The following is a 13056-nucleotide window of genomic DNA, read 5'->3' on the forward strand; positions in this document are numbered from 1 at the left end:
TAAACAAGATACGCATAAAATAATTTTGAGTTTGAGCTAACATGACGGTGTGACGTCGAGTTTTGAGCTAACATGGCAGGGAGGCAATGAGTTTAGAAACATATCGTCTCGAACATCCAACGAAGAGACGACGACATGTTAGTAAATGGATAAATATAGAATTAAAATTTTTAAGGGACATATCTAGAATATCTCTCTAAAAAAAGGGACATTTGAGAATTTTTCCTAAAAATATTTTTTTTTAACTTTCATAGTAGTGAATCTTTTATAGAGTATCATAAAAAAACATATTATAAATTACATGAATTCAATTGGTAAAAATCATGACTTAAAAAAACCGTGTGTTGCAACGACGGAGAAGCGACACCACCTTAGTTGGTTCGGTTCAGTCATTATCAATTTAGTTTGTCATGGTACACACACTAACCCAGAAAATAGATTAGTAACGGCCAAAAAAATAATATATTTAATTTAGAAGAACGTCAATTCAATTTCGGTTTGTATCAGCTAGTTTCGTCAGATACAAATAATCCATCATAAAAAACTTAATCTTTCAAGAGTATAGTTTGTTAATGATCAGTTCTTAATAACTGTACCAAAATCTCATATTGAACTTGGAACTGATAATAACAAAACTAGTCACTAACATCCCCAACTACACTCCATGTAGTATGTACTCAGCCCAAGTAATTATACTTGGCTCCAACTACTCAATAAACTACTCGGTCAGGAGGGGGTGGTTTCCCAGACTACCCCGGCCACGACCCCGACCACCATTATAAGACATGAAAGGTAATTTTGGCAAAGTCACACGTAAACTGTTTGTTGTAAATGTGTTGTTACCAAGTTGTTGAGAATTCTAATCCCCCATAAACATTGAAGTAGATTATGAGTATGTGAGTTAAATGTTCTAAAACACCTATGAAAAAGCTCAATAGTTTATCTGCTATGCAAAGGTAACAGCAGCAAAACATTCGAAAATAAAGAAGCAAATTTCACAATATATACAACTAATATAACTTTAAAAACACACATTAGATATATTAGATATGTAACACAAACTTCCACAATATTCATACAAATACTTAGCAATTACCTTAACAAAAACATGCGTAAATTCAAGATTTACTCCCATTATTAGTACCCTCCCTGCATTTCAAAAACAAAAGAGAAAAACAAATTCAAATCAGCATGAAATGCGTCTCCACACATCTAGCTAGATGGGTTGATATGAGTTGTGCTTTATATTGAACGGGCCAAATACCTATTTAGCTGGATTCAAACTGGTCAAATGGTCAAACTGGTTGCAAACAATAAAGATATGCATCAATAATCAAAACATGGCATCCTAAATTAAGTTGCTCAGTTAATATGTGTGTTTTTATTGCATGGGTTTGAACAAATTTTGTTTTCAGACAAAAAGCCCCGCATCGTAACCCCTTTGGACAGCAAACCCAATCCTCCTAAAAATAAAATTTTTGGTCTTAGGGGCCAAAAAATAAAGTTTTGAACAAATGATCATATTAGGAGTTTTTATATTTGACGTTTTGTGTGGATCATCTAATGACTAAGTTAAATTGTAAAGTAAGCATTCCAACTTGTACTTGAAAACCCCAATACCGAATAACCCGACCTCATTAGACCATACCTTAGATTCATAAGTGTCATCACTTATCAGTTATCACACATCGTATGTTAAATATACATATAACTATATAAGTTTGTAAAAGATCAAACAAGAGATTACCATAGGAAAGTTAAGCATTAACAAGTTCAAAAGCCTGCAACTCCTTGAAGTTCAACCATGGCTTGACCCAAACCTTAGCTTCATAAGTTTTCTTCTCACCACCGTCCTTTGCCTCCAGTGTAATATAATACACGGTCCCAGCCACCACCTGCTCCTTGGTGCTGATCACCTTACCAAACTCCAAAAGCGAGTTCTACAAATTCAAACCCTAAATTCAATTTCCCCCCAAATTCAAAACCCTAAAAACAAAATAATACCTGCTTCTTGTTGTGCTCATCGACGGCGAATTGAGCAAGGCTGTCGATCTCGAGGCTGTTCTGAGCTACCTTAGGCTCGCTGATTCCTCCAACGGTTGCCATTGATTTCACTGGTTGTGATTTGTAATTGTAGATGTGAGCGTGTTTTGAAAGCAGAGAAATGGGGTAGTATTTATAGGGTTTAAAAGAAAGAAAGTGAGAGTCGAAAGCGTATATGTTCGATTATATTATATTATATTATTAAAGTGGGTATCTTTATTTCAGTCGGTAGACGTTAACGGAATTTTACTTTTAAATACGAGTATTTTTAAGTAGATTAAGGATTAAGATATAGAATTTTATCTCCATCACGGCTGGAAAACTGGAACAGTTTGAGTTTGACACCGTACTCAAGCGTCAAACTAATGATAAACGGTTGAAATTCTGTCACATAGAATATGAAGTCAATATGTCCACTGAGTCTCAATTGTCATTGCCCTTTGAAAGAAAAAATAAATGTGATAGTAATACACATGTTACGAATAATGCTATTATAAGAGATTGACGAGAGTATGATGTGTAAGAGCATTCTCAACCCGTCTTTCATTTCTATTTTTATAATTACACTAAAAAACACTACTGAAGAAACGTGGATCGGCTCACTGGTAGACGATCAACTTTCCTCGGGTATGAGTGTGCTATATCACCGATGGTTCTCCGGAGTATGAATTCTTCCACCTACAAAACGAGCAGCACCGTGAACTTACCCCTCAGAAAGAGACAGAGGGGTCCTCTTTGGGGTAACCCTCCGGTGTGAGAATAAGAGATTGTAGGAGAAGATAATAATAATCTGAGAGTGAGTAAGGATTTAGAGTGTATTTTCTTGCTTACCTCCCCTTGTGGAGGTGGTGTGGTATTTATAGTGTTAGGGTTTCCAATGATTGGGCTCAGATCCCATTAGGGCCTTTTTGGCCTCCTCCTATTGCTTCGCGCCACGTGTCCTTAGGACACCTGGTGCTTTTTCATTGATTATTCTCTGACCAAGGTATTTCACCTGACCCATGTGCAATCACGTGGTAGCACATGGGTTTTGCTGAGTTGTCCACCTTTCATTGGCAGCTGTCAACATCAGCATATTCTTTATTCCTTAAAGGATACCTTCTGGAAGATTGTCTGATGAGTACAATCAGGGTTGTCCTTATCCTGATTTGGATAAGGACGAGGTTGATTATGTGCATGTGTGATATGCGCCTATCCTGAGGATGCGCGAGGTCTTCTCTTTATTCTCACGCGCAGATGTTTCATGCGCAAGCATATGTAATATGCGTGAGCATATGTGATATGCGCCACGCGCAGATGCGCCACGCGCAGATGTGATATGCGTGAGCATATATGATGCGTGAGCATATGTGATATGCGCCACGCGCAGATGTGATATGCGTGAGCATATATGGTGCGTGAGCATGTGATACGCGTGAGCATATGTGATGCGTGAGCATATGTGATATGCGTGAGCATATGTGATGCGTGAGCATATGTGATATGCGTGAGCATATGTGATATGCGCCATGCGCATAGGTTTTGGCTTTGTGCCTTCATGACATCTTGATTTCAAGCCTCTTGTCTATATCTTGTGGGTTGACCCGCCCCGCTCGATGTTAAGGCGGGTGCATACCTCTTCAAGCCCCCCCAGTCTAATGTGTGTCTTGTCTCGCGAGAGCGAGGTAAGATAGATATTAGACTTAATAGTTTGCTCTTTTAATAGGGTTTGTCTTTTCTTTTTTATTTCTCATCGTTGCGCGAAAATCTATCCTTTTGGTTGAAATGAATCGTCCATGTACGTGGTTGGTTGGTGCTGACATGCGTCAGAGATGGAGACATGTGTCAGACTTTTCGTGTGCTCGAGGTGCTACAGTTGCCTTTCATGTCTCCTCACACAGTGTCAGGAACACGTGTCGCGCTCGTGTTGGCCTGCACCTGCGAGTGGGGGCGCGTGAACTCTGATCAGTACCTGTTTCTTTCTCTCTCCTGGGCCTATAAAAGCAAGCCTTTTGAGTTGTTATTCTTCATCTTCATTGTTATTTCAGAGCTTTTTCTTTCCTTCCATTTTCATTCTGATTAAGAGCCTGTCTTTTGCTTCCAGATTTCCATTCTTGAAGTAACCGCTGTTTGATTCACAGTTGTATGTCTGATAACCCAGACACCACAATCTCCCCCAGCAAACGCCGTGTAAAATCATTAGTCATGTCCACTTTGAAGAAGACCGGCAAGGGAAAACGGGCTGCCGAGGCCTCGTCGGAGGAGGTGGGGAAGAGCAAAACAGTGAAGAGGTGGGATGAGATTCCCTGCAAACTGAAACAGTTTGATTTCGACAATCTCATCGCCTCTCAGGGTTTTCTCCCTGAGTACGGCTGTCTGCTCCCGGCGGCCGAGCAAACAGCGGCAGATCCGCCCACTGGCTATATCTCCTTATACTGCCACTTTTTCACTCACTGTAACCTTCGTCTCCCGATGACAAGGTTTATGGGTGCGCTGCTTCAGTTTTATGGGATTCACATATCCCAAGTCCATCCTTGTGGACTAGTGCGCATGTCTCATTTTGAGTTCATGTGCAAAGCTCAGCGCGAGGAGCCCACCCCCCGGCGCTTTCAATATTTTTACAAGCCAAAAATCCAAGATTCTTGGTTCTCATTCATACCTCGTAGTCAGAAGGTTAAGTGCTGCACTGTTTCCTTCAAAAGCCTTCATGACTGGTCTGAGAAATTTTTTTTATATTAAGGCTGGTGTGATTACCATCCGCATGACCATGCGCGCGATCACTTCTGCGCCCGCGGATGAGAATGTTCTTAAGAACCCCACGGGCACGTGGGTTAACAAGTTAATTGCTGAACCATCCCCCGCCAAGAATATTTGCGAGGAGGCGCTGGTGGGGGTTGGTATGAGCAAGAGGTGGACCGACAGCGCGACTGAGCCTGTCATTCAAGTTGATGGCTTAGGTGGGTTATTAGCTCATTGCATTATTTCTGCGCGAATATAATTCGTTTTACTGATATCATTTGTCTTGTATTATGCAGTCAGCAAGGAATACGTCCACGCCGCCTATGATGAGCATATGGAGGGTGGCTCTGTCGCGCTGGGCGCTGGGGAAGTTGCTTTCCCCGATCGCTTTGATGATATGTTCATCCCTGTTGATTTGGGATTTTGCTTTGACAGCGATGCGCCTGGTAAGCCTTTGTACTTATGCTTATGCCTTTAGAATACCAAATTTGGTTAACATTTCTGTTGCACGTATTGTAGATGCGCTCGAGAACTATGAGCTGGAGCTCGCGGAAGAAGAGGTGGAGGAAGAAGCTGAGGCGCCACAACTCAAGCGCAAAGCTAAAGGCAAAACTGGCGCAGGGGCCAGTAAAAAACAGAAGAAAAATGATGCTCCTGTTGCTCAGGATCCTCCTACTCAAGCGAAGGGACTTGAGAAAACCAAGGGGTTTACCTTCAAGTTTTCCTCGTCTTCCTTGCCTCGAGGTGTGGGCAGTCCTCCTGTCCACACGAGGTATGGTGCCGCCACCTCATCTCTTCGCGCGGCGGACAAGGGAAGCGGCGCTGCGCCTGCTGTTTCCTCTTCTCCAACAGGTATACTTTGTTTATATTTTGTGGTTTTATGAGCGTGATTCCGATAGAGTTATTAATGAATCTTTGCTCGCTCAAATGTTTGTAGAGCCGGCGACTTTGGTGGCTCAACCTCAGGCGCAGCAAGGTACCGAGGCTGCGCCGAAGGTTGCTTTGAAGTCCCCTGTTTTACCCTCGAAGAGGGGGAAAATGGACTTCATGGCGATGCTCAACTCGCGGACGGCGGTGCGCCAAGGTATATATTGCGCTTTGATTTTCTGACTTTTTCCTTTAGATCAAGTCATGAATCATTTCTCTTTGGTTTTTTCATAGGAATTATAGCTGGCACGCAAGATGCTGGCGGCACTGCTGGCGCCGGCGTCGGCGCCGTTAGTTCTGCTCCTGCTCCGACAAGCACTGAATCTCCTCTCATTGGGATTACTAAGGAGCAGGAGACTATTTTACGCGCTGATCTAGCGGCGTCGAGACCTCCCTCACCTCCTCCTGCGCGCAGCCCTCCTCGCGAGACTGGTTTTGATTTTTCCAAGTCGCAGGAGAAAAGACCTGTTACAGAGGATGATGAGGAGGTCAATTTTGAAGACTCCGATGGCGGCCGCGCAAGCCCTGTAGCGCCACGAGATTTCGTGGCGCAGCCTTTTCGTGGGGCTGGCGCTGACTTTTCTGCTTGCTCTCCGCAGGTATAAGTTCGTTTTGCTCCGCTGTGCGGACTTCCATATTAGTGTTTAGATGACTAGAACGTTGCTTTGTGTTTGCAGGAAGCCGATCACATATACCGCCCGAGATGGAATATTACTGAGGATAGCTCATTTCAGTCCATGGGTGTGTGTGAAGACTTCTGTGCTCACTCTGTGCCCCCGGCTGAAAATAGGTTTCAGGAGGACCGCGCCCGCGTGGACTTGCTCAACGACCATCTTTTTGCTGGGTCTGCGTTCTTTGCTGCCTCCCAAGAGCTTCGCAATGATTATATAAAAGTGCGTGATGCTCTTGTGGAGGCCAAGCAAGAGGCTAAGGTTTATGCTTGGAATCTTTCTGATGCTCGAGAGAGAGCTGAGAAACTCCAAGCAGAACTTAGCGAGAACCGAGCAAGTGCCAACGCTGCCTTTGTGAAGCGCGGGCATGAGCTGCAGGCTGCGCGGGAGAAGCTGCAGGCGGCAGAGGCGGATGCGGCCAGGTACGCGCGGCGAGCGCGTGATTTGGAGTTAGAGGCAGAGGCGCGTGATCAAACTCTTGTGCAGGCTATCACTGACAAATCTTTATTAGAGAGTGAGGTTGCGCGCCTGAAGAAAGAGCTCGAAGTTGCGCGGGCAGAAAAGGATGAAGCCCTGGCGGCAGCAGCGTCTAACAGCGAAGAGCTCGATGCTGCGCGAGCGGAAAGGAATGAGGCCTTGGCGGCAGCAGCGTCCGACAGAGAAGAGCTAAAACAGACCAAGGAAACTGTTGAGTTGTTAAACTCTCAGATTCCTTCTCTTGAGACGTCTGTTTCTTCCCTCGCGCAGGATCGCCAATGGCTAGTTTCACAGGGTGTGACTCGTTGCGCTTACGCGATGAAATACTCAGACGAGTTTCAGACCCTTGTGATGGATTGCAACGCTGCGTCGCGCTTGGTGGGTCGGGCTGAAGGGTTTAAGGATGGCTATGAATATAGCATGCTGAAGAAGAACCCATCCGACTACCCTTATCAGCTCGACGTTGTCTGCGCTGACATGGCCGCGGTGGGGGAGAAGTATTTGAATACTCCGATTCCCATCCTTGAGCAGGTATTTTAACCTTAATGAGTTTACCTTGACTTATTTTCCTAGTCTTTTGTACTCAATACTTTTCCTTGTGACTTGCAGATAGCCGCGCTTGCTGACCAGCCCGATCTCGGCGCGCTAAAGAAATTACTTGACGAGTGTGAAGGGGCTGGTGGCAGCGATGATGGCGCGGGCAATGCTGCCTCTGCTAGCGGCTCTGGCGTGGCCAAAGGACCCGCTCCTGACACTATCGTGATAGAAGACGACTCCATTCAAGACGAACAGCTTGACTATGGTAAGTTTGGAGATGACGAGGAGCGGGCTGCGCCAGATGCTGAGGGAGGTAATGATGAGGGCGATGAAGAGGCTGATGTTGATATAGAGACTTGAGAAGCCCTTCATGTTTTTTTTTATTTGTAGTTTGTATCTCATCATTTTGTAAATTTGTAAACTTCTATGTTTTGGAATGAAATTTTGTTTTTCCCTTATTCGCATCTTGCGCATTCCCAATTCATCTCTTTATATTGCATGTGTTTGCTTGTTGAATATAAGATATGCTTGCACGTTGAAATTTGAACAAGGTTGTAAGGAAATTATTTTACTTAATCCTTGTCGTATTTCAAGTTATTTTGCAATATTCTGAATATGCTGACACACGCCTTGGCGTTTCATTATTCCTCTTTTGCGCGACGTTATCGCACATTTATTATAGGGAGTTATGAATGAGTTTTTTAGCCTTTACGTGTCAGTATGTGTTACTCTGATATCTATTACAATCCCATGCGCGACCTCGACCTGAGACCTTAACAACTATGTTTTGGCATGTGCTTTGCCTTAGCTGTGCTTAGGTATTTTTATGGTCTAGCTGCGCAGCATGTAGGATGGGTGTTGTGAGTAATTTGAGCTAAGGCTCGTATTATTGGGCTAAGGCCCTGAGCTAAGGCCCATATTATTGGGCTAAGGCCCTGACGTTTTAGAGTTAAAACTCGTTAACGCGTTTGAGCTTGAAGCTCGCGCATGTATGTTTTACTTCGTTTTATTTTTAGTTTTGATGTCAATACAATGTTGTCATATTGCTCAAAATTAATAAAGGGAAGTATGAAACATGTATGCAAAAGGTAATAGAACACATATTAAGAAAAGACAGCGCGTATCATTATTCATAATGGCCTAAAAAGCCTTGATTACAAACTTGACAATTTTTACATGAAACATTTTCTAAGCTGCGCTGCGTTCCATGTGCGCGGGATCTTCTTTCCATTCAAATCTTTTAAAGCGTATGCGCCTTTTCCCAATTCTTCCGAGACTTGATAAGGTCCCTCCCAGTTGGGAGACATCTTTCCCGGGGGTATCGCGCGGCTAGCTTCATTGTTCCGAATGACAAAATTGTTCTTCTTGAAGTGGCATTCTTTCACGCGCTGATTGTAATATTTTTCTAGTTTTTTCTTGTATTTGGCTTCACTGATGATAGCCGCCTCTCTGCGCCCTTCAAGTAAGTTGAGATCCAACCTCCTTTCGCGCTCGTTATCCATCTTACTCATCATGAGCACTCTATGGGATGGGCATCCAATTTCTGCTGGAATCATAGCCTCCGTTCCATAGGTTAGGCTGAACGGGGATTCGCCATTGCTGGTTTTGCTTAATGTCCTGTGCGCCCACAGGACATTAGGTAGCTCCTCGACCCATGAATGAGATTCTCCCTCCAACCTTTTCTTCAGCCCATTCAGCAAGCTTTGGTTCACGTGCTCCACTTGGCCATTCCCTTGAGGGTGGTATACTGAAGTGAAGACTTGGTTGATGCGCAATTCTTTGAGCCAACTGGATATCTTCCTGTCAGTGAATTGTTTGCCATTGTCGCTCACAATTTCCATTGGCAGGCCAAAACGGCATATGATGTGGCTCCAGATAAATTGCTTTATTGCCTCGGCCGTGATTTTTGCTAGTGGCTTGGCTTCAACCCATTTTGTGAAATAGTCTACTGCCACTACCAAAAACTTTACTCGCCCCTGCGCTTGTGGTAAGGGGCCCACAATATCAATTGCCCATTTGTGGAAAGGCCATGCGGAGGTCACTGGAATCAAGTTGTTCTTTGGCCGCATGGTGTTTGGCGCATAGCTCTGACATGCTTTGCATTTTTGGATCTCTTTTAACGCGTCCAAGTACATGCCTGGCCAATAGTAACCTGCGTTCATTGCCTTGGCAACCACCATGCGCGGGCCAGCATGTATTCCACAGATTCCTTCGTGTATCTCTCTGATCACATAGCTTGCTTCCTCAGCATCTAGGCATTTCATGAGCGGTCCAAGATAAGAGCGTCGATATAACGTACCATCAAGCAGTTCGTAGTTCTGCGACTTGTGTCTTATCTTCCTCGCCTGTGCGCGATCGTCCGGTATCTTTCCCTCCTTCAAGAATTCCATTAATGGAGTTATCCATGATGAAGGTGTTGTATGAATTACAAGGACAGACTTCGCTCCCACCGACGGGTTGCTCATTACTTCCACCCTGACATCCTTGCCAAAGTGATCGAAGCTGGTTGATGCCATCTTGCTCAGCGCGTCGGCAGACTTGTTTTCACTGCGCGGAATATGTATGATTCTGAAGAAGTCAAATTGCTCGGTGAGTTTCTTCGCCTGCTCTAAATACAGAGGCATAGTGTTCTCCTGGGCATCATAAAGGCCATTGACCTGTGCTGCTACCAAGTATGAATCGACATGAGCCTCTAGCTTTTTAACTCCGAACTTGTGCGCGATGCGCAGACCAGCCAGCAGGGCTTCATACTCAGCTTCATTGTTGGTGCTCTTGAAATCCAACCTGATTGCGTAAGTATACTCATGATTTTCTGGATCCACCAGTTTGAGGCCTGCGCAGGACCCCTCGTTGTTTGAAGCTCCATCAGTGAATAATCTCCAAACATTTTCTTCATTATTGGCCTGCGGAGGGTCTACTTCGCGCTGAGCCTCTTCAATTTTTCCTTCGGGGATTTCTGCGATGAAATCAGCTAAGACTTGTCCCTTGATTGCTGGACGAGGCTTATAGGCGATCGTGTGCTCTCCTAATTCCAGCGCCCATTTTGTCAGCCTTCCTGAGAGCGCGGGACGCCGCAAGACTTGCTGGATATTGTAACCAGTCAGGACTTCAATAGGATGACCATTGAAATATCTGTGAAGCTTGCGTGACGCATGCGTTAGTGATAAAACTAACTTTTCCATGATGGAGTAGCGTGTCTCAGGATCTGTCAGCACCCGACTTACATAATAGATTGGTGTTTGGATTCCCTTGCGATCCACCAACAACACTGCGCCAATGGCGCGCTCTCCTGCTGACAGGTACAACGTTAGAGTTTCGCCAGGTAGTGGAGCTGTGAGCGCAGGCAGATATATCAGACATTCTTTTATCTCATTGAAAGCTTGCTCGGCCTTAGGCGTCCACTTGAATTGGCTTTTCTTTAGGCAATTTCTCAATGTGTTAACGAATGGGGTAGATTTGCTTGCATGGTTCGCTAGGAACCTGTTGATTGATACCAATCTACCATTCAACTTTTGAACTTCCTTCATGGTGGATGGTGAGGGCATGTCAAGGATAGCCTCCACCTTCTCTGGGTTCACCTTGAAACCATATTTGGTGACCATTACACCTAGAAATTTCCCTTCTTCTACGCCGAATGTGCATTTGTTCGGGTTGAGCTTCATGTTTACTTCCTTTAGGCGCCAAAGGGTTTCTTCGATGTCTTTGAGCATTTGTTTTTCCTCCCTGCTTTTAATCACCAAATCATCCACGTAGACTTCTAAGTTTCTTCCAATTTGCTCGTTGAAAACCGCATCCATGAGTCTTTGGTAAGTGGCTCCTGCATTCTTCAAACCAAAGGGCATTTTTGTGTAACAGAAAACACCCTTGTCAGTTCTGAAGGCAGTCTTGTCCTCATCTTGTGGTGCCATTTGAATTTGGTGATTGCCCTTATAGGCATCCAGGAAACATTTGAGCTTAAATGGCGCCACAGAGTCCACCTTCGCGTCAATGTTTGGGAGGGGGTAACAATCTTTTGGACATGCTTTGTTGAGGTCCTTGAAACAATACACATCCTCCATGACCCGTTGCTCTTCTTTACCATCACAGGATTGGCTACCCATGTTTGGTATCGTATTGGGCGGATGATATTTGCGCGCAGTAGATCTTCTACTTGCTCATTCATGGCCTTTGCCTTCTCATCCCCCATGACTCTCTTCTTTTGAGCAATTGGCTCTACAGACTTGAACGTGTTGAGAGAATGTTGCGCCAGGTCTCGCGGAACCCCAGTCATATCAGAATGTTGCCACGCGAAGACCGACATATACGTTGTGAGCAATCTTTTCATTCTCAACCTTGTGTCGTCTGATATCGTAGCTCCAATTGTGATTGTTTGCTCTGGGAATTTTGGGTTGAGAATCCATTTCTCCGGCGCGTTGTTTGCCATTGGAAGTCTCATTCTCCCTTCCCGCGGTATACTTGTCACTGCGCACAAATGATCTCGGTATACAAATGTTACACCTGTTGGTGTTGGGAACCCCAACGCGCCGTGCGCTGGTGACGGTATGGCGTTGAATTGGGCAATCGTTCCTCTACCCAAGATCATATTATGGCATGAAGTGGTGGGCAAGACCAAGAAGTTGACAATTTCAGCTCGCTTGTGTTTCTCATCCCCCATAGTTAGTTCGAATTGTATCTGACCTAGGGGGTGAATAATTTCATTTGAGACACCCGAGATTGGTGCATTCACAATTTCGAGCCTTGCTTGGTCTGCTGGATCCAACTTCCTGAAACATTGCTCATACATGATGTCTGATTCACTGCCAGTGTCCACCAGGACTTTTGACACCTCATAATGAGCAATGTGTGTAGTGATGACAAGAGGACTGCTGATAGACGGGCCTCCTCTGATTCTTGGGAAGATTACTTGTTGCTCGCGCCAATCTCCTTGGACTTGCGCGCTTCTCTTTCTCGATCTTTGCCCTTGCCTTCTTCCCTCGGCTACACAGATTCTTTTGAACTTTTTACTGGCTGGGGCTCCATCTGGCTGTTCATTCTCTGGTCTTGGGTTTTTCACCAGGTGAGCCAACTTGCCTGATTTCACATCTCTTTCAATCGCATCCTTCAAATGGTGGCATGCATCGGTGTTGTGCCCTGTGGACTTGTGAAACTCACAATACTTGCCACTGTTTGGTGGTCCTTTATGGAGTAATGGCTTGGGGCTTTTAAACTGGACATTCTCTGTGCTTAACACTTGTGAAGGCGTTTTAGTGAGGGGAGTCCATATTCTTGGTAGAGGTCTGTTGGGCTCTCTGCCGCCTTCCCTCTTGTCACTTTCTCCGCGATTACGAATGTCTTTTTGGGGCTGGGGTGAACTTGGTTGCGCCTGCTTTTCTGCGGGAGAAAAACTGGTTTGTTGCAACCTGGACCATACGGAGTTTTGTTTGCCCCTCCTTTCATTGTTGCGTGGTGCTTCTGTTTGATGCCCTCTATCTCTTGCTCTATCTTGGGCAATTTGTTTTTCATTTCGCGCGAAGACTCGCGATGCTTCCATTAGCTTAGCCCAAGTGGTTGGCATGCCATCTCTGCTTACGAGAGCTCTGCGGAGTTGATCACTGCGCGCACCTTGTATAAAGGCCACGCGCAAGAGTTGCTCAGTGATACCTCCAATTGCAAGAGATTCCTGATTGAAACGGGTTATGTAGTC

General features: G+C 44.9%; 1 protein-coding gene across 1 annotated transcript; it reads right to left on the reverse strand.

Annotated features, from left to right (window-relative positions):
- Positions 1-1713: 1713 nt before the first annotated feature.
- LOC143576865 (cysteine proteinase inhibitor A-like) lies at positions 1714-2200 on the reverse strand. The gene is made up of 2 exons (XM_077060866.1): positions 2005-2200; positions 1714-1940 (listed from the first exon to the last, which is right to left on the reverse strand). Exons 1-2 carry the CDS (start codon positions 2104-2106, stop codon positions 1758-1760), a joined length of 285 nt encoding a protein of 94 aa, XP_076916981.1. The 5' UTR covers positions 2107-2200; the 3' UTR covers positions 1714-1757.
- Between the last annotated feature and the right edge of the window lie 10856 nt (positions 2201-13056).

This window comes from Bidens hawaiensis, unplaced genomic scaffold (genome assembly GCF_021521415.1).
Source record: "Bidens hawaiensis isolate Kalapana, Puna unplaced genomic scaffold, B.hawaiensis_p1.1 tig00028323_1, whole genome shotgun sequence".
NCBI classification, from domain to species: domain Eukaryota; kingdom Viridiplantae; phylum Streptophyta; class Magnoliopsida; order Asterales; family Asteraceae; genus Bidens; species Bidens hawaiensis.

What these genes read in the sequence shown, in the direction of transcription:
- LOC143576865 (XM_077060866.1), bottom strand. Translation starts at nt 2,106, where the DNA reads ATGGCAACCGTTGGAGGAATCAGCGAGCCTAAGGTAGCTCAGAACAGC. An exon ending in ATGAGCACAACAAGAAGCAG is followed by an intron (nt 1,941 to 2,004) that starts GTATTATTTTGT and finishes TTGAATTTGTAG; the next exon opens with AACTCGCTTTTGGAGTTTGG.